Source organism: Lithobates pipiens, unplaced genomic scaffold (genome assembly GCF_037356315.1).
Source record: "Lithobates pipiens isolate NorthernLeopardFrog02 unplaced genomic scaffold, aLitPip1_a1.2 Scaffold_8, whole genome shotgun sequence".
Taxonomy (NCBI): Eukaryota; Metazoa; Chordata; class Amphibia; order Anura; family Ranidae; genus Lithobates; species Lithobates pipiens.
In genome coordinates this window covers 201941484-201963586 of record NW_027507903.1, presented here as the reverse complement: position 1 = coordinate 201963586, position 22103 = coordinate 201941484, and the positions used below count along the sequence as shown (strand labels likewise).

At 44.6% G+C, this 22103-nt stretch overlaps 1 protein-coding gene across 1 annotated transcript in view; it reads right to left on the bottom strand.

The window, feature by feature from the left end:
• The window catches only part of AASS (aminoadipate-semialdehyde synthase), a 156525-nt gene that overhangs the window by 58962 nt on the left and 75460 nt on the right, over positions 1-22103 (bottom strand). Inside the window, exons 4-8 of the mRNA XM_077472495.1 lie at positions 14230-14314; positions 11992-12059; positions 9736-9882; positions 8899-8977; positions 8041-8168 (exon numbers count right to left, since the gene is read on the bottom strand). Coding sequence (XP_077328621.1) covers positions 8041-8168; positions 8899-8977; positions 9736-9882; positions 11992-12059; positions 14230-14314 — 507 coding nt within the window. The remainder of the gene's footprint in view (positions 1-8040; positions 8169-8898; positions 8978-9735; positions 9883-11991; positions 12060-14229; positions 14315-22103) is intronic.

The window sequence follows — 22103 nt, the reverse complement described above, 5'->3', positions numbered from 1 at the left end:
GGTGATTTTGCGCTACAAAAAAAAAAAAAAAAAAAGACTGAAAATTAAAAAAAAAAAAAAAAAGTTTTTCATTATTTGTTACAAACCTTTGTAAATAAGTACGTTTTCTCCTTCACTGGTGAGGCTGCACTCACGGGCCCTGATAAGGCAGTACTGATCAGCACTGATGAGGTGGCACTTATATGAAGCACTGATGGGCACTTATAGGCAGCCCTGATAGGTGGCACTAATGGGCACCACTGATAGCAGCACTGACCAGAGGCGTTGGCAGGCAATGTTGATGGGCACAGAGTGCCATCCCTAATGGGCAATGATTGCCATCCCTGGTGGGCTCCCCAGGTGGTCATCCCTGCTGGCCACAGGTGGGCAACCTGGGGGGGGGGGGGGAGAGCAGCTGATCAGCTTTCCTCTACTTGCATCTGTCAGTGTGAGTAGAGGAAAAGCCAATACACAGCTTTTCCTGTTTACACTGTGATCAGCTGTGATTGGATCACATGATAAAGAGCCTCCATCTGAAGCCCTTTACCTCTATAGGAGATGCGGTTTGTCATACTGACACACCACAGATCAACGCAATCGTGGCTTATCCTGCTGGACATCATACGCCACCCAGTCAGGATAATGAAACCACTTCTCGGCAGTCATTTTGCTATATGGCAAGCGGACAGTGGTTAAAGGTAATTTCAATAGAAAAACTTTCTATTTGTGACCTAATGAGAAGGTCATAGGATAGTCACAGCACCTCCAAACCCCACTATTCAACATTCTGAATTCCAAAGCTGCTGTAAGATAGCTTGATAGTTTGAAGCTGCATGGCCTTTTCTGGTTCTATGATAGTTTATTCTCAGGAACTGGAATTCAAAAAGAGCATCACAGATACTTTTTAGAAATCTGTTTTGTGGTAGTGTGAGAAATAGAGGGACAGGAGAAGCCATGAGAAGCTATTTGGAGAGGTTGGGAGAGAAATGGCGAAATACAAAATATTAATCACAGAATTGTATCAATGATGTGGCAATAAATTTATGTGCGATACAATCAATTTACTACAACATGGAAGAGGCCTTAGTTGCCTCCATTTACCTGATCATCACTACTGTATGGTGTTATTTCTTTATGAATTTGTCCCAACAATATCACCACACAGTAAATAAATGTCAGAAATAAAAATGATTTGAAAAAACAAAAATGTGTTGCAAATGTCGTATTTAATGTCCCCTTAAGTTTTTACTTTCAAAATATTTTATTTTACGAAAAAGGCACTTACATACGTATAACAGTATATAAACAATCTGCAGCAGGGAGGGCCTGCTGTCACAATGTAAGTAATGAAAACAGGAGACATCAGTGAAAGACAGAAAATATCAAAAGGGTACAGTCGGCATGCCCTTCCTCATCGAGGGGCTAAATAAAAATAGAGGTAAACAGAGGGTGACCCCCTAGGGAGAGCCCACCAAATAGAGCCAATAGGGGTAGCCCCCAGGAGCCCCCATCCCGACACCCCTAATAGGGAACTTGCTGTGCCAGGATGGGGGAGTATCCTCCCAGGCCCCCCCCTCTCAGAGGGATAAAGCAGTTGGAGGACCGTCCGCAGTGGGCACCGCAACATTAAATTGGACTGTACGGTGAACCTGTCAATTACAGCTCTGTTGAGCAAACCAAAACCTTAGAACGACTAGAAGGACAGAGAAAAGAAGAGAAGAGGAGAAGAGGAGGACAGAGGGGTAAGGGGATGTAAGCTATGGCCTGAAAGGGTGGAAGGTTATAGCAGGAGAATGTTTAGCATTTGGTGTAAGAGGGGGCGCTTTAGGGGTGAGGTCTGGTCACTAGAGGAGAGCCTGGGGGTACCCCAGGCAGCAGAGAGATTCCCATGTAACGGGCCCAAGGGTCCCACACCTTTCGGAATTTAGGTGTGGTATCTGACAGAATACCTGACAGTTTTTCTTGGGACATTATCCACGATATCTTTCTCTTAACTGCGAGGAAGGAGGGTCTGGGTTGCTTCCATGCGGAGGCAATCGCAATTTTGGCTCCTAATAGGATAAAATAAGTTAGTTTCTGAGTGTTACCAGACATCAAAGGAACAGGGGTATTGAGTAACGCAACCCCTGGAGTTCTCGGAACCCGGCAGCCTGTGACTAAGTAAATCAAGTTGAAGATTTTAGTCCAGAACGATCGAAGTCTAGGGCATTCCCACCAGATGTGGATCATGGAGCCACGAAGTTGGCACCCCCTGAAACATAAGGGGTTAGCCGTGGGGTATATTTTGGCTAGCCTGACTGGAGTGAGGTACCACCTGGTTATCAATTTGATGCTAGCCTCCATCAGTGAGGTGTTTTGGATCCCACGAAAGGATCTGGCTAGGGCCAGCTGCCAGGTTTCAAGACTGCCAGAGGTCTGGAGATCAGATTCCCATGCCGTCATATAGGGGGATTTGCCCGTTGGGGAAGTGAGAGCCGCGTAGATCACTGAAATACCACCCCTCTGCTCCCCGATCTTACCACACCAGGCTTCATATTCAGTAAAGGAAGGAGGAAGGGGTTTGTCTTTCCAAAGTGAGTTCAAGAAGTGAGATATTTGTTGGAAGCGGAACCTCTCTGTGTCTGGTAGCTCTAAGTGTTCGATACAATAAGCTAGGGAAATCGGACCCCTGGAATTGAAAAAGTGACCTATCCGGTATAGTCCCTTGTCCAACCACCATCTGAAGGCTTCAATGTCCAGACCAGGGGGGAAGTCATGATTACGGAACATGTGAGCAAGGGGTCTTAAAGTGGAGACTAGGGAAGGCTCTTTGCGAAGACCGTCCCATAGGGCGCAGGAGTGAGATAGGGATGGGGACATGATGGGCGGCCTGGCTTTGGGCGGGCACCATAATAGATAATCTAGTGTAAAAGAGGGTACAGAACAGCGTTCTATGGACTGCCAATCCGGTTTCTCGTATTTGGAGTAGATCGAGGATAGTTGGGCTAGGCGAGCTGCAAGGTAGTATTTGTGGAGGTTAGGCAAACCCAACCCCCCCCTGCGTCTGTGCAGGAAGAGCGTGTTTTGCGGTAGGCGGTATCCCTTATTACCCCAGATATATTTCAGTATTTTGCTTTGCAGAGAGCGAAGGTGGTCCTTCCGAACTGGTATTGGCAGGGCTCGAAAATAGTAGAGGATTTTGGGGAGAAGGGTCATTTTTATGGAGTTAATCCGGCCAAGCCAGGATAGTTCGTGTTTAGACCATGAGGAGAGATCAGTTTCCAGCTGTCTGTATAATTTGGGGTAATTGTGGGCATACAACATCTCTATTTTAGGTGTAAGGAAGATACCCAAGTATTGGATGGCAGTGTCACTCCATTGGAACGGGAAGGATTGTTTGAGTGAGAGGACTTGGTGGGTGGGGAGAGAAATATTCAATGCCACAGACTTGGAGTAATTAACCCGCAAGCCTGAGACCTTGGCAAAGTCGTCCAGTACCCGGGATAAGTTGGGCAGGGTTGTGAGGGGGGAAGTGAGGAACAACAGTATGTCGTCCGCGAAGAGTCCACATTTGTGCGTTTGGCTACCGCATTGGACACCTCCAATGTCTATGTTGTGGCGGACTGCGATCGCCAGTGTTTCAATGGCTATTGCAAATATGAGGGGGGATAGGGGGCACCCCTGTCTGGTCCCCCTGGTGATGGGAATTGGCTCAGAGAGGTATCCCTGCATTCGAATTTGGGCCCTCGGCTGGGAGTATAAGGCCCGTAATAAGCCCAGGAAACGAGCCCCAAATCCCCACCTGTCAAAGAGCTGGAAGATGTACTGCCATGAGACCGAGTCAAAAGCCTTCTGAATATCTAAGGAAAGGAGGAAGCCAGATTGTCCGGGTCCCCCTTCCCAATTAGACTGCAAAATGGAGATAATATCAACCGCCCTCCGAATTTGATCAGGTCCCTGTCTGCCGGGGATAAAACCAACTTGGTCCTTGTGAACATAGCGTCCGATGAAGGAGGCTAGCCTATTGGCCATAACTTTCGTGAGAATTTTGAGATCATTATTAATAAGGGAAATCGGTCTGTAGTTGCTGACATCTTCCAAGTTCTTGCCAGGTTTGGGGATGACCGTGATATATGCCGTGTTAAGGTGGGGATCCAGAGGGCCTCCATTAGCTTTATGATTACCGAGATTGGCCAGGTGAGGGGCTAGCGTGTTGGCAAAGGCTTTATAGTAAGGGATCGAAAGACCGTCGGGTCCAGGGGCGGAGCTTTTGTTAAGATCCTTTATGACTCCCAGTATCTCCTCTGCCTGGAAGGGGGCTTCCATAACTTGTTTGTGAACGGTCGATAAGGCAGGGATGGGGAGTCCCTCCAAAAACTTTGGAAGGAGGTTATCTTTGGGAGATGGGGGGCTACTGTAGAGAGAGGTGTAAAAGTTCTGAAAGGCATTCAGAACTGTGACCGGATTAGACGTGGGCGGGAGTCCTGCGCTTCTGATCCGAGGGAGGGTGCTCAGCTTGGTTCTAGGGGAGAGTCTATTAGCCAGGAGTGTGCCTATTTTGTCCGCCTGTGAGTAAAACTTGTGGCCAGACCACCTAACCGATTTTTCTGCTTTCGTGGTGAGGGCGAGGTTGAGTTCTAAGCGAGTCTTGTCTAGTATGGAGGTGGGGGTGCGGAGGGGGTCCTTTTTGTGAAGGGCTCTGAGTTTAGAGTATTCCTCTTCTAGCTTCAGGATGGTTGAATGCCTTTCCCGTTTTATTTGAGAACCTAATTGCATGAGTTTTCCCCTAATAAATGCTTTGTGCGCCGCCCACAGGGTTTCGGGAGAGACATCAGAAGTCGCATTAATAGAGAAATATTCCTGCAGTGCTTTGTCGAGATCCATAACTCGTGATGGCTCCGAAAGGAGGGATTCATTTAACCTCCAATGCCTGGGGTGTCTCCCACTCGCACCCCCCAGGGCCGTCACAATTACCAGCGAGTGATCCGAGACCACTGTGTCAGTGATGGAGGCTTTGAGCATCCTGGGAAGGAGCGAGGAGGGGACAAGTATGTGGTCTATCCGTGCATATGATTGATGTGGCGCTGAGAAGTGAGTGTAGTCTCTCTTTGTGGGGTTTAATTCCCGCCAGACATCGGATAACCCATGAGCGTGAAGCAATTTGGCGATCCGTAGGCTTGCCTTCGTGGGCCTGGTTAAGCGGGAATGTGAGGGGGAGGATTTATCAAGTCCTTGATCAAAGGCGACGTTAGAGTCCCCTCCGACAATAACCGTTCCCTCTAGAAGAGGTGCTAAGGTGCGCAGCAGGGATTCGAAGAATTTGGCCTGACCCGTGTTCGGGGCGTAGTAGGAGACCAAGGAGTAAAGTTGGTCCCCCACAGTGCCCTTTACAAGTAAATACCTGCCCTCCGGATCCGCTTTTTCAAAACTTTTATTGAATTTGCATGTTTTGGCAATCAAAATGGCCACCCCCCTGGTCTTGGACTCCGCGTTGGCTAAGAAGAACTGAGGGAAGTGGGCATGTAGGAACTTGGGACTATACCGGATAGGAAGGTGGGTTTCCTGAAGTAGAATTATATCTAGTTTCAGGGATTTGTAGTAATCAAGGGCTTTTCTCCGTTTGATGGGGGAATTAAGACCCTGAATGTTATGGGAGGCTATCTTAAGCCTAGCAGCCTGTGGATCAGCCATGGAGCAGAGGGGGAGCCCAGCATCTGAAAGCGACCTCACTTACCCAATCCATAGCGGGGTTCTCGGTAAGGGCATTGGGATCGGTGGCCCGAGGTTGTTTCCCAGGATACCATGCCGACTGGGTTGGCTCAGCCCAACCTGAGGAGAAAAAAAGTAGTGTCATGTAAACATTCAACGGGGGTAGCTTACCATCAAGGGGGAAGAGAGGAGGAGAAAGGGCAAGGAAAGAAAGGGTTCCTGAGAAGAGAAAGAGGAGATCAGGGCAGGAGACACCCCCCGAAATCCCAAGAAAAAACAATGTAGACAACCGACCCATAAGGTCAGAAGTCCCGACCCTCAGACGCCTGGGAAAGGCCGAGGGAGGGAGAGTTACACATGTGGTCCCTCGCGGAACTGGGGACCCCTAGTCGGGTAACTACCCGAACTGTGATTTAAACATTAAATAACAGTAGCATATAAGCAGCAATATAAAAAAAAAAAAAAAAAAATTTTTCTTGAGGCACGGCTAAACATAATGAGTAGAAGACACTGGGGCTAAACAAGGAATGCTGTTCTTTAGGCAGAAGGTAGGATGGTATATCCAGGGAGGGTGCTGGGGAATGCAGCCCCCTGGAAAATCCTCAGAGCAGCCTTAGGGCCCATTTCGAGGGGACGCAGACAAATATGAGGGGTTACGGGCAGTCCAGTAGATGAACGAAGTACTGCATAGCGTCCCGGAATATTGAAGGCAATGGGGAGAAGGGTAGCACAAGTCCTAGGCAAGGGGAGGGCAAAAAGGGTTGGAGGGCCAAACTTTCAATGTTTGGGGAGCAGTCCTCCGGCCCTCTCCAGGACCTCGGACGGTCAGTCGCAGAATGGAGAGTCTGAAAAGGGGTCTGGATGTTACTCAGGTGGGTGCATTATCCTTGACCTTCTTGGCTCTTCCGGAGGTCCACAACGGGGATTGTGGGCTGTTAGGAGTTGGCCGTTTGTTGGAGCCTTGGCTAGGGTTAGAAGTGTCCATATCAGCTTCTTGAGAAATGATTTTCAGCCTGGTGAGGAGCTTTTCCCCCTCGGGGAAAGTGGAGAAAGCAAAAGACTTCCCTTTGTCCGTGAACCTGACCGCAAAAGGGAATGCCCATTTGTATTTTATGTCTTTTTGTGACATTGCAAGCAAGAGGGGTTTTAGAGCTCTCCGTCTCTGTATAGTGGAGGGGGAGAGGTCCGCAAAGATCTGAACCTGGTGGCCCTGGTATGCGACGTGTTGCAGGGATCTGGCTCTCTTCATAACTTCTTCTTTCACCGAGAAGTGATGTGGCTTGGCCAGAACATCGCGCGGGGTGCCATCCTTCCTAGGGGGGCCGAGGGTTCTATGGACCCGGTCAAGTTCAAGCTTAGTAGCTGGGATGTCAGGGATTAGCTGTTGAATGAGGTCTTGCACCGCCCTGGACACTTCAGTAATTGATTCTGGAAGCCCGCGAATTCTGATGTTATATCTGCGTGACCTATTTTCGAGGTCATCGATACGGGCCATGGCTATGTCCAATTGCTCCTGTACTGAATAAATGTGCCTGGAGTTTTGGACGGATCTGGCTATGGTATCCTCCATTTTATGTTCGATCGTTTCGATCCGGGAGCCTAGGTTAATAAAATCAGCTTTCAATTCCCCCGTGATTTGCAAGGCAGTTTGGGCGAGGCCCCTTTCTAATAGTTCAGAGAATTTGCCAAACAGGGCATCCATGTGGGAGACTGGGTCTGCATGAGCAGCCTCATGGGGGGCCCTGGCGGCCTGGGTAACCCTGTAAGTCCCCGCTGGGGAGGGGGAGAACTCCTGGATGGTGCGTTCCAGCAGAGAGACCGTGGAGGCCGGGGACGGTGTGGCTTCCTTGGGGAGACCTCTGGGGTTGCCTGGGGTGGCGTGGAGGGGAGGGAAGTCTGTATCTGACCTGAAATCCACTGTGCCTGCGGATCTGTGATCCTGAGACAGGAGCTGTGCTGCGGTGGCCATCTTGGATTTCTCCCTCACGTCCAATGAAGCGAACAGCGGGCCCAGATTGCGTTTAGCCAGTCCACCGGTCATTCAGTAATGTGCCCCAACACTTCAGGAGTCCGTCCCTATAGCTCGGGAAGCGGAAGGGTAGCCGTGTCGTGCGGTAGGGGTTCCGTCGTTCCGCGAGGCAGCGGAGCTTTAGATGATCGCGGCCATCTTGGAAGCCTCGCGCATGCGCACTCCCGTCCCCTTAAGTTTTTAATGGTCTTTTAAGCCTGGCTCTTACAGCAGATATAAAACAGTTGATCAGCAATGGTCTGACTACTCTATCCTACTTATCCTAATCAGGCCAAAAGTGGAGAAGAGCTTTTAATTACATTTTTGAAAGTAAAAAACCTTTTGCACTTGTGTAAGTTACTTACATCTGTTTTGAATCGAGATGTGTACAATTCAGGGTTCTTTTCATACTCTATAGGATCATACACTCCATCAGTTTTCCGTACAAGGTGGTGATGCCGGCTTAATACAGTTCCATAAACTTTCCTGAGATCTAAAGGAAACAATAGAGCATAAGTCATAGTAAGTGATTACATTATTATTATTATTATTCAGGATTTATATAGCGCCAACAGTTTGTGCAGCGCTTTACAATATGAGGGCATACAGTACACTTACAATACAAATCAATACACAAGGGATCTGAGGGCCATGCTCGTTAGAGCTTACAATCTAGAAGGGAGGGTCAAGTTGAAACAAAAGGTAATAACTGTGGGGGATGAGCTGATGGAGAAAATGAAAATACAGTTAGGTGTGGGTAGGGTAGGCTTCTCTGAAGAGAAGTGTTTTCAGGGATCGTCTAAAAGCTAATAAAGTAGGAGATAGGCGGACAGATTGGGGTAGAGCATTCCATAGAATTGGAGAGGCTTTGGAAAAGTCCTGGAGGCGAGTATGGGAGGAGGTGATGAGGGAGCTAGAGAGCAGGAGGTCTTGAGAGGAATGAAGAGAATGAGTAGGTTGGCATTTAGAGACTAAGCTAGTGATGTAGCTGGGGGCAGAGTTGTGGATGGCTTTGTACGTAGTTGTTAGTATTTTGAATTTAATTCTTGATGGGATTGACAGAGAGGAGTAGCAGACACAGAGCGATTGGTAAGGTGGATGAGTCTGGCAGCGACATTCATGATAGATTGAAGAGGTAATAGACCATGTAGAGGCAAGCCAATGAGAAGGGAGTTGCAGTACTTACAGACTTAAATAACATGTTTTGAAGCGAGTCACATTACCTCCAGTCTTAGAAACTTCTTGAAGTTCATGAGGTTCAACAAACTCTGAGGGAAGTTCATTAAACATTTCTTGTGCACCCTAAAAATCAAAATAAAGGAGATATATAAACCAGAAATCCAGATTTCCAGTGAACATGGCTCAACAAAAATGGTAAGGTATGAACAGAGCTGAATTGCAGGCATTGCCCAACTTTTTTAATCAATTCCTATTTGTCTGTGGAATTCTTTGAAGGATAATTCCACCTTTTCAGAAAAAAAATAAAAATTAAAATGCACATTTTTTGCAGGTAAAAAAATATATGCATTTTATTTTATTTATTTTTTGTTGCAGGAGTCTGTACAGCATTGCACCAGCGATCAGCAGATCGCTGATGTCATGCAGGTCTCCTGCAGACCTGTCAGTGTATCTGCTTCCTCGTACCATAGCCGATACATGCCGACAGGAAGAATGAATGAATTTCCACGGCTCTCACAGCGTTGTGATTAGTTCATGGAAAACTACTAGCCGCAAAGGCTGCGGGACCTTGCAGTTTTCTATTCACAGAGCGCTGTGAATGAGTGACGTGACCAGATGGATGGAGCCCAGCACGACCATGTTTTTAAAAAATTCTGACAGCTAGCAAGAGAAGAACCCTTGCTAGCTGGCACACAGGGGATCAGAGAGGTGCAGGGGCTGGTGCATTTACAACGTTACATATTACACCCCGAATATGGGTAAACTAGTATCCCAACCTGCACTCCGTCCATCCAAAGGGAGCCTTGACGAAGTGTCTTTGAAAGAAACCTGTTGAGTGGCTGTAGCCTGTGTTTGGTTTTCAATATTAATTTTTGTCTTACCTTCGATACATTGCCAGTGCCTGTAAACACAAAGGTCAGAGGTCCAATAGATTTTGGCGTTAAGCCTAGAGCGATTTCATATCCTGCATCCCTTACGGCTTGAACTGCTTGGCTGCTGTTTCTGTAGTTGTGGGCCATTCCAATGTGCTAAAAAAATAAATAATAATTTGTAAATGTCATTATCGGCACCATTGGCCACACACACACACACACACACACACACACACACATTACAATCTACTTTAGATCTATCAACTAGTCTGTAATACAAGAGCCTTCCACAGTGGATTTAAATTAAGTGAATAGTTTAGGTAGGCCACATTACAGAGTTATAAATTTAGGCCAATATGTATTCTACATATTTTTGGTAAAAAAGAAAAAATAAGCATATATTGATTGCTTTGCGCAAAAGTTATCACGTCTACAAAACTATGGGATAGATTTATGGATTTTTTTTTTCTTTACTGGTAATGGCGGAGATCTGATTTTTAGCGGGACTGCGACATTGTGGCGGACAAATCTGTCCCCAAATTACACTTTTTGGGGACCAGTGACATTATTACATTGATTAGTGCTATAAAAATGCACTGATCAATGTATAAATGACACTGGCAGGGAAGGGGTTAAAACTAGGGGGCGATCAAGGGGTTAACTGTGTTCCCTGGGTGTGTTCTAACTGTAGGGGGGGATAGGCTTACTGAGACATGACAGATCACTGTTTTCGATCACTGGGAACAGAAGGTCTGACATGTCATCTGGCAGAACGGGGAATAGCCTAGTTTACAAAAGGCAGATCCCAGTTCTACCTCTGTGCATAACGATCGTGGGCACGCTCCCGAGGGTCGTATCGGGCGTGCCGCCGTCAAGTGCCCGCAATCTCACATGCACGGACTGACATACAGGTGCATCGGTTCGCGCAGGAGAGCCGACCTGCTGCAGTAAATGCATGTGAGCTGGTCGGCAAGTGGTTAAAGAGGAACAAGAATTCCCTGCAAATAGTCAAGTATAGAGTGGAAATACATACAGTCAAGTCTAGTCAAATTAAGGCCTCATTCACACAGATGCACTGATCAATACACCAATGCAGAAGATCATGTTTACCAGTGCAGGTAAAGTGTCCAGCCAGCCTGTTTAAATATTAAAAAAAAAAAAAAAAAAAAAAGGTGGATGTCTTCACATATCTTCATAAACATCCCTGCTTGTACATCTCTGTGGGACCAATAGATGACTGCAGACAGAATGCGTTTAAAGCCATGCGTCGATTCTGTACAGATGTAAACTCAGGCATGTGCATGAAAATCCATACAGTCCTCCTCCTGCCATTGATTTAAAGTGGAAGTAAACTCCCCCATCGTTTTCAGCCAAGGAAGCTGCCATCTTTGCCTCTGCTTAATCTTCAACTGCTATGGTGCTGCACATGTGATTCGTTATGACACCACCCATTGGATGGTTTGATAGTTTGGCTGAGAGCACAGTCAATGTGCAGTTAGCATTCCCGGCATGCCTTTTTTTTTTTTTTTTTTTTAACTGTTTAAATCGATGGGTTTACTTCCACTTTAAACAGACTGGCTGCATGGACAACCTTGGGAAGGTAAACACAACCCTAAACACTGGTGTACTAATCAGTGTGCTCATGTGAATGAGGCCTTAGAGAAGACATCACGTGGTCAGGAACATGGATATGCTTTTTTTGTTCAGCTTTAAAGCTGAAGTTTGGGTATGGCTTTTTTGGTATAACTACAATGGTCCAGCATGGCCTCATAGAAGTATGCATGTGCCATTGAAACCAGATAATCCCACTACCGATAGTCAAAACAGTAGGCAAAGTGACAAGAGAAGCTGTAAAGCTGAGGTGTAGATAATTGGATCTCTTTTTTTTTTGCACAGTTACATTGGTCCAGCTAGGACCAAAAGTATGTATGTGCCATAAATGGCCAATCACTGTGGAATCTGGAAATCATTGTGCTTAGCGGTGCCACTCTCAAAACAGTGATCGCTGTTAGCTTCTGGGTCTGGCAGAGGCACTATTTACAGAACGCCTTGCATTTTGTTTTTTTAATGAATGCAAGGCATTCTCTGGTTAAAGATTGTAGTGTCACTGCCTTGCCTTTCCACCTCATGCAATCAGAAAATGCTTTGAATTAAAAGCGTTCTCTGAATTTTGCCTGTGCCAAGATAATCCGTGCAGTCTGCCTGGTGTGAATGAGCTCTTACAGTTTCCAAGACCAAGTGCAGAAACAGGAGACAAAACCTTACCATAAACGGGGTGTGATGTCCCAATGCAAGGAATCGAAGCCCTAAGCCATGCAACATGTTGATCATCCCTGAATGAATATAATGTAAGAAAATAGGCATTATACATAGTAGTTAGGCAACATTGTATGTACTACAGTAATTTTAGTAGGGGTCAATGAGAAACTTTAGCAGTGCTAACTATATGGGTGCCATAGCCTGTATAATTGAAAAACAGGTAAACAAGATCACTGGCACCCATAGAGGCTGATGGAGGATGCTGCTCACACACGCAGCTGGCAAAGGATCCTGCATATATATGCAGTTATTATACCGTTTAAATCATAACCAAAAGACACAACATTTTCTACTAGCTCTGTAATCATTTTTATCAATAGAAAAATAAAATGGAACTACAGTAAAACCTTGGATTGCAAGTATAATTTGTTCTGGAAGCATGCTTGCAATCCAAAGCACTTGTATATCGAATTTCCCCACAAGATATAATGGAAACTCAAAATGATGCGTTCAACAACCATATATTCATAAATCCTTCAGTTTATAGTCCATATAAAAAGATTATAGCAATGTGATCGGTTGTGTAGCCATAAAATGTCCATCCACAAATAGAAGCCTCCACAAGGGAATTTGAAGCAAAATCCAGTATAAGGCCCCTTTCACACCGGGGCGCTTTGCAGGCGCTACATCACTAAAAATAGCACCTGCACCAAGGGCCCTGAAACAGCTGCTGCTGTGCCTCCAGTGTGAAATCCCTTTCACACTGGAGCGGTGTGCTTGTATACACCGCTCCTAAACTGCTTCTGCCCAGTGAAATGGGGCAGCGCCGCTATACCACCAGCAAAGCGCTGCTGCGGTTTTAACCCCTTTTCAGCTGATTTTTCAGGGGTTAAAACCACCCCGTTATCGGCTGAATAGCAGCGCTAGAAATAGCGTAGTTTTACCGCCGATGCTGCTCCCGTCCCAGTGTGAAAGGGGCCTAAAATAGCAGAGCTGCGTCTTTAAGTGTAGCAATATGGTTACATTTAATACAGGTACAACATTTAGCAACTCACATGGTTGATGATTAAAAGAGGCACATCTAAATGATCCAAGTATGCCGGCATCCGGGATAAAGCTGTCTGCAATCATGCTTGGGAAGTCTACCCTGCAGTAGAGCGATTTGAAAGCGTGGCTTGAACCACTCCTGGAGTGCAGCATGGAAGGGATGTCAATGGCGGTGAGGAGGATGATCTATTTGGACATCCTTACCCGGATGCATGCATACTTAGATGTGCCTCTTAATCATCAACCATGTGATTTTCTAAATGTTGTACCTTCATTAAATGTAACTGTATTGCTACAGTTAGAGGCGCCTCTCCTCTCTTTTATACTCAGTTGTGACATGATGCTACTTGTATATCAAGACATCGCTTGTATATCAAGTCCAAACTTGTTAAAAAAATTTAGCTAGTCTTGCAAAACGCTCTCCAACCAAGTTACTCTCAAACCAAGGTTTTATTGTAGAGCCAAGATAAAATAAAGCTAAATGTAGCCTTAAAGGGATTGTAAAGATAAAAATGTTCTTTTTTTAAAATAACAAACATGTTATACTTACCTCCACTGTGCAGCTCGTTTGGCACAGAGTGGCCCCGAACCTGCTCTTCTGGGGTCCCTCGGCAGCTGTCTCTGCTTCCTCCCTCAGATGCTTCTCACATTCATGCGAGCTCCCTCGCAGGGTGAGAAGCATCTGCGGGCGCGCTCCCGTGATACAGCCGGCGGCTATAGCCGATCGCAGTATCACACGGCCCCGCCCCCGGCGCTCCGCGTCAGTGGATGTGATTGACAGCAGCGTGAGCCAATGGCTGCGCTGCTTTCCATCCATCCACTCCAGCCAATCAGCAGCCAGGCTGAACGGTGGAAAGGACGTCGGGGGACGAGCGCGGGACTTTCGAGGGGTGAAGTAAAACGGGGGGGGGGGGGGGGGGGGGCTGGGGGCGCCAGGACTGTCAGATGTTTTTTCACCTTAATGCATAGAATGCATTAAGGTGAAAAAACATTTACCTTTACAACCCCTTTAATACAGTTCTGTACTTTTCTAAAAACCCACATAAAAGAAACCTTTATCGATAAAAAAAAACAAAAAAAAACACAGGCATGCACAAAGAAAATGTGAGTTTGCAATGTATGTTCTGTAAATAGTCATCACAAGTTATCAAATTACTTTCATCTTACGTTATAAACAAACAAGTTACTCTAAATTACCTGCTACACCAGCCCATTGTCCAAATGCCACTACTCTGGTTCCTCTGTGGTCCATCATTTTCTCATAATCGATTAGTCGAATTTCCTTTAAAAACACAGTACAGTTAAAAGTACAAATAAGTTCTCTATGTCTAAATTCCATATTAAACAAGCAACAGCTCAGCATTATGCAGTATAATTTCATATAGCGATGTCGATTTTGCTCCCTCCCATAGCTACTGCGATATAGGATTGTGATGCCGCTATCCGCCTCGGATTGGTGTGGAGGGTGAGCGGGGTTATCTGGCACTTTCCTATACTTCCCAGCATTCCAAGCAGTGTCTCTCTGAAAAGGGTGATGTGCTGTGAGATACCAGAAGGAGATGGCCAGTGCTGAAGCAGAGATGACAGGTGTGAGTCTAGAGCTGCAATTAATTTCCATAATCGATTAGTTGGCGGATTATGGTTTTGATTAATCGGATGCATTTTTTATGGGGTTTTTTTTTTTTGCCCAATTTGTTGTTGGGGATTTAAAAAAAAACACAAATCTCTGCAAAAACACAGTAATTCTTTTCTGCAGCTTCTCCATTACAGTCTATTGAACCAAAAAAGCACCCATAGGAAACCATGTTAAATGAACTGTAGTGTGTTTCTGCAAAAAGCACCAAATAATGCATAGGTGTGAACCAGGCCAAAGACGTTTAATAGCAGCATCATGCTTTGTTCAATATAAGGCACAATAATGGTAAAAGTTTACTTTAAATGTAATTGTAATGCCTTCTATTACATCCAGTCTATCCGCCCCCACCTTCTCTGGGTTCAGATGCTGATCTTCCCTGCACACACAGTCTTTAAAGTGATTTTTTTTTTAAAACAACAAGTATGTTATATTTACCTGCTTTGTGTAATTGTTTTGCACAAAGCAGCCCCAGTACTCCTCTTCTGGGGTCCCCCACCAACGCTTCTGGCTCCTCTTGCCATCAGAGCGCCCCAACTGCAAGCTGCAAAAGTATAGTATATACAGTGTCCCTATAGCAAGGTAAAAAAAAACCTTCTTCCTTTAGAACTTCCTGTCCAGGAATACATGTCCCATGAGGCACTGCTCCTTACAAATTCCCAAGTTCTCAGTCACTTACTGACAAGTATGGATGATGGAAAAAAAAAAAAAAAAAAAAGAGTGGGTTGCGCAAAGAAAAAAAAATTATTAAAATTAATATATATTGCGTCTCAAAAGGTAAATACGGTAAGTGAATATTAACACCAATCTATGCAAAAATAAGTGTAAAAATACAGTGAAAACATCAATATACTTAAACAAAAATTAATATCTGACCGGTCCACTAACTAACGCGGTACGGTCATGTAACAAAAAACACACAATTAATAACAGTGTAAAGGAAACACTTTGATAGTCATAACATTGAAAAGTCCATATAAAAAAGTTCTCAGTTTGAGGAATAGTGATAGTGACTCCGCTGTGATGAAACAATGACAGACCATCCACAATAGTGTAAGTTGTAAGCACCTCCACCACGGTTAACACTGCCGCTTACCAGAAGTTTATGGTTCTTTATTATAGAGAACCATTAAACGCAGATGACTGGCTCTCCCCAGCCCGGGATATTCAGATAAGTAAGGTGATAAAAGGACCTCTCACAGCTCCAACCAATCCCTCTCATCAGCGACCATAGAAAAAATATAAGGCTCGCAATAGTGTAAAACCAAACACTAATAAAATAAATAAAAAACGCCAATTGCGCACTTACATAACATCAATGGACAAAACGCATGCAAAACTCGAGCCGGCCGGTCTCGATTTACAACGCCCGATACTTCCGGGACAAACACATGAAGAGGTGACGTCAGTGCGTCGCTCCTCCTCCCTACGCGTTTCATCACTAACAGGACATCCTGTCGTCACTAACAGGACGTCCTGTTAGTGACGAAACGCGTAGGGTGGAGCAGCGCACTGACGTCACCGCTTCATGTGTTTGTCCCGGAAGTATCGGGCGTTGTAAATCGAGACCGGCTGGCTCGAGTTTTGCATGCGATTTGTCCATTGATGTTATGCAAGTGCGCAATTGGCGTTTTTTTAATTTATTTTATTAAAGTGTAAAAGTGTAAAATAGTAAAATCGTGGATGGATCTGCCTATTATCCCGAGCTGGCTTGTTGAAGCAGGAGGGAAGAAAAAGAAAAAAAAAGCGATAAAGAAGCTAATTGTAGACTGTTAATGTATACGTGACCAGTGCCTGTAAGGATATATTGCCGAATTTATATTGAACTTAATTTATATTGAAGGCCGTTTCTGAAGTTACTGAGTTTCTGGCTCTGATTGGAAATTGTGAATGCATTAAGGAGACTTTCTCCTTTTTTTTTTTTTCCCCTCTAATTGTCTGTATCTGTGCATCTGGTACTACGTGCATTTATGAAGCCAGCAAATTAGTTACTGCCGGAATAATTACATCTACATAAAAAGGGGAAAAAAATAAATAAATGTTTTGTCGGCCCCAGCAGGGCGGAGGGGTATAAACTGCAGCAGCAATTACGCTCCGCTAAGGATAAAAACCCCCAGCAAATGGGTACATCTGCAGCCGCAAAACTTGAGCAATATGCACATACCCCCTCACAGTCTCCCCCTAAGAAGGGGTCGCAGCTTAAATCACAGCAGGGGGGTACTGTGGATAGAAAAAGCCAAGGCCAAACTCAAGCATCAGGCTCAACTCTGCGGGTGCAGACAACAAAGGCACAGAGTAACAAAAAATTGGGTCCATCTGATCAAAATGTAAAAACAACTGGAAGTACAGAGACAACAATATACTATTAGAGAATGAGCCATCGATGTTAGATGTGCTTAAGGCAGTAAGGATAGGCAACGAATCAATTAAAGGTCTTGGTGAACAAATAAAGGGGGTTAAAAAGAGGACATAAACGCGGTTAGACATGTGCTACAGAAAACATCAGAAAGAACTACAGCGCTTGAAGGAAGGGTAAGCCAACTGGAAGATGAGGTGTCACCTTTGATAAAGTAGATGAAAAGTATGCAAAGACAGTTACTTAAACAAGCTTTCAAATTAGAGGAAATGGAAAATAGGAGTCGAAGGGATAAAGTACGGGTGTGGTGGGATTGCCTGAAAAGAGCGAGGGTTCTAACCCTATAGTATTCTTAGAAAAGTGGCTGATTGAGTTGTTTGGGAAAGAATAATTTTCAATGTTATTTGGCATAGAAATATAGTGTAGGGGGGAAGGGGAGTGAATATCAGGATGGTTCAAGATTTAGACTTGGGGAAGTGCGGGATAGATAAATGCACTACTAGAAATAAGATGGAGTGGAAGCAAGAGGTAACCCAAAACAAGAATCACTGTAAAAAAATAAATAAAATTATAATAATTTATAGGAAAAAGGGTTTTTGTAATATACACAAAAAAGTCGAGGGGAACACTAGATATAATTTAAGAGTATAGGGGTGAAAATTAGGATAGATGGAGACACTAATTTAGTATTAAATTGGTACTTACCGGGAGTGTCTATATATTGTAGTGCATGCATTTAGATGCAAAATGAAACACTAAAGATAGGCTCATGGAATGTAAGAGGGTTGGGTACAGTGGGCAAAAAAGCAGTAGTATTTTCCACATTAGAGAAGTGTGAGGTGGAACTGGTTTGCCTGCAGGAAACACACCTAACAAAGGACTCAGCCCGGCAAGCTCAGTGGGAAAAAAAAAATTATCAAAGTCAGTACCACTCAACCTACAGTGCCTACAGTAGGGGGGTAAGTGTGTTGGCGAGGACTGGGGTGAATTATTCCTGCAGGTAATCCAGGATAGATGAATTGGGCCGATATGTTTTTCTTTATTGCTTAATTAATAATAGAGCGTTCGTAGTATCAAACGTTTATATCCCTCCGCCATTTAAAATAGATGTCATGCTTAGATTAAATGAGTTCTTCATGGATAAGCAAGATATACCAACTATAGCAGTGAAAGGCTTTAATGAAGTCCTGGATATTAAGCGGGATAGATTCCCTACTCAGAATATAGTAGAGTGTATGGAGAAGGGAAGGTTGAGCCAGTTTTTGGAGGAGGTGGGATTGATCGATCTCTGGAGAGAGTGGAATCCAGGTGTTTAGCAATACTCTTGCTATTCAGCCTCGCACTCCATGCTCTCTAGGATAGATATGGCAATGGGAAACGATAGAATGCTACAGATCATGGAAAAAGTTATATACTGGCCAAGAGGAATATCAGACCATTCCCCATTAATGATTACATTAAAAATAGGGAAGGAAACAATGTAGAAGGAGTGGAAAATAAATACATATTGGTTTGAATTAAAGATTCAGACGGAATTCTCCCTAAAATACGTGAATTTATAGAATTTGATGTAGGTACTGCAACGCCAGGGATAATATGGGACACTATAGGGAGGAAAATGGCCTGGCTAGATAAACAACAAGAATCTAAGATATGCATGCAGAGGGTAGAAACTAAAAGCCTCCTACAGCGCCAGGCCTCCTTTATGGAAGGAGAATCTGTAGGGAAAATGTTGGCGCAATTGGTAAAGGTCTCCGTCACCTACTATTACCGCTATTAGGGCCATTGGGGGGGGGAGATAAATCTCAAACCCCACAAAAATAATACACGCTTTTAAAAAGGTATATTCTAATACTGCCCAAAAAAAAAAAAAAAAAAAAAAAAAAAAAAAAAAAAAGAAGGTGAGGTGTACTTAATGGAGGATTTCTTGGGGAACCTGGAGAAACCTACAATAACACAAGAGGAAAGAGATGAATTAGAAACACTAATTTCACTTGCGGAACTGCAACAGGCGGCCTGGATGGATTGCCAATTGAAACATACAAATATTATGAGACTTTGAAGGCGGCGTTTGAGGTGGGTCATTTACCCACCTCAAAGTTGGAAGCAACTATTATTGTGCTCCATAAAGAAGGGAAAGATCCCCTGGACGTTGCGGCATATAGGTCAATATCCCTTCTATGCTCAGATGCAAACATTTTAGCTAAAATTCTTGCAGCTAGGATAAATAAAGTAATCTCTAAACTGGTCCATCCTGATCAAGCTGGGTTCATATCTAATAGATCTACCAGTACAAATATTAGGAGAGCTTTTTAAATCTACAAACCCCAACAGAAAACGAGGAATCAAGAGCTATACTTTCCCTAGATGTGACTAAGGCCTTTGATACTGTAGAATGGGGCTATATTTGGCAAGTACTGTAGAAATTTGGAGTTGGCCCCACATTGATGGATGGATCAAAATGCTTTAGGACAAGCCTACTGCAAGATTAAAAGTCAATAACGTAATGTCAGATAAGATAGAACTGGAAAGGGGAACAAGACAAGGGTGCCCATTGCCCCCCCCCCTGCTCTTTGCCCTGGCAATGGAGCCCCTGGCTATCTCCATAAGAAAAAGTCCGGAGATAATAGGCTTCCAGAGAAAATCTGGAGAGGAAAGAATAGCGCTATACAGGGATGATATCCTACTATTCTTGGGAGACATGGGACGTTCTTTGTTGGGGGCAATGAGCATCATGGAGTTGTTTAGTAAATTCACTGGGTTGGAGATAAATTGGGTAAAATCTGAACTATTCGCAATAGATACAACTAGTGATGAGATAATATCAGAGATGCTCCAATTGGCAGTAGTAGATGTATTGAAGTATTTGGGGATAGTAATGACAAAAGATCCCAACCAATATATAGATAAAAAACTCGCCCCACTTCTGTTTACATTTAAATATATATATATATATATATATATATATATATATATATATATATATATATATATATATATATATATATATATATATATATTATGGCTGCCTCAATTACTGTATGTACTGCATAATGCACCGGTGTGGATACCTAAAAAATGATTTACATAAAATAGAAAACGTATTTAGGGAATTGATATGGAAAGGGGGGAAAGCCAGGATTTGTCTGCAAACATTGCAGCTCCCAACAGGGAAAAGGGGGGTGGGGGGTTTCACTACCCAATCCCGAGTATTATTACATTGCTTCACAACTGCAACATCTAATGGGATGTGGCGATCCTAATGGTGGAACTCCCAATGGGAAAATTTTGTTAACAGGAGTATTGAATGATACAGTAATGGAGGTATTGGAGGCAGACTCCTTCTGCTATAAGGATCCAATAATTAAAATGATATCTAGAATATGGAAAATTGTTAAAAAGCTGATGAAATATAAAGGCTTTAATACATTCACCGCCATTTGGAATAACAGTAATTTGCAGGAAATCCTCCTGAGAGGAAAAAATAAGGAACAGGAAAAACAGGGTATAAAAAGGATTGAGGCAACTTTATGCGGGAAATACCCTGAAAACATTTAATGCGTTGAAAAAGGAATTTAATATATCCCAGAATACATACTACACTTATCTTCAGGTGAGCCACGCTCTGGAAGCTCAATTCAGAAACCAACCTTTGCAATGGAAAGAAATTCCCTTTTTGCAGTGTATATATCCCAGATAGGCACTTTTAAGGGCCTGATTTCGTAAATATATGGGCAAATAAGTAAAGTGGTTAACGGGAAGAGAAATTAAAACTCAGTAGAAACAAAATGGGAACGGGATATAGGGGTAATATCCGAAGAACAATGGAGGAGAATTTTAGAGGCTTTCTTCGATGGTTTCGGTCTCCCCGTTGCAGAAGGCATCGCATTTAATGATGTTAACCAGTTGCCGACCGCCGCACGACGATGTACGTCGACAGCATGGCACGGGCAGGCATATTGGCGTACATGTACGTCCCTGCCTTCCCGCGGGTCGGGGGCCCGATCGGGCCCCCGCCCGGTGCCTGCGGCGGTCGGTTTTCGTCCGGGAGCGATCCGGGACGAGGGGGCGGCCATTCATTCATGGCCACCCCCTCGCGATCGCTCCCGACGAATAGAAATCCCCCGTGACATCACTTCCTCTCCTGTAATGTAAACACAGGAGAGGAAGTGATGTATTCTCTCCTCCGTGTCGGTATTTTTCGTTCCGACACGGAGGAGAGCGGATCGGTGAGTTGCACCAACACTCTACACACACAGTAGAACATGCCAGGCACACTCACACCCCCCCTTTACCCCCCGATCACCCCCCCAATTACCCCTGCCCCCCAGTCACAGTGACACCAATGTCTTTTTTTTTTTTTTTTTTGCATTGGTGTCATTTGTGACTGTAATAACTGTTAGGGCAGTTAGGGTTAGCCCCCTTTAGTTCTAATGTACCCCCCTAACCCCCCCAATAAAGGTTTAACCCCGTGATCACCCCCCGTCGCCAGTGTCACTAAGGCTGGGTTCACATTGCAGCGGTTTATGAGAACGAATGTGATTCGCACCGCACTGCAGTGCAAATCACATCCGATCTCTGTGCGATTCGAGTTCAGCCATTCGCCGCACCTGCCACACCCGCCGCAAATTCGCACGGGACCCTTTTTTTGGCCCGCAGCAGAATCGGATCGCATGGGTGTTCACACCATGCGATCCGAGTTTGCAGATCGCACTGCGATATGCGAACTGATCTGGGGGTGTCAGTAACATTTCACTGACACTCCCAGCAGTTCGCATAGGGCAGTGTGAACTGCCGCCGGGAGGCATGCGATGCGGGAACCTGCCGCGGATTCGTGGCGTTTCCGCATCGCTCCAGTGTGAACCCAGCCTAATAAGCGATCATTTTTCTGATCGCCGTATTAGTGTCACAGGTGACGCTAGTTAGGCAGGTAGGTATTTAGGTTCGCCGCAGCTTTTTATAGCGCCAGGGACCCCCATATACTACCGCATAAAGCCCCCTGATTGCCCCCTAGTTAACCCTTTCACCAGTGATCACCATATAACTGTTACAGGTGACGCTGGTTGGTTAGTTATTTTTTTA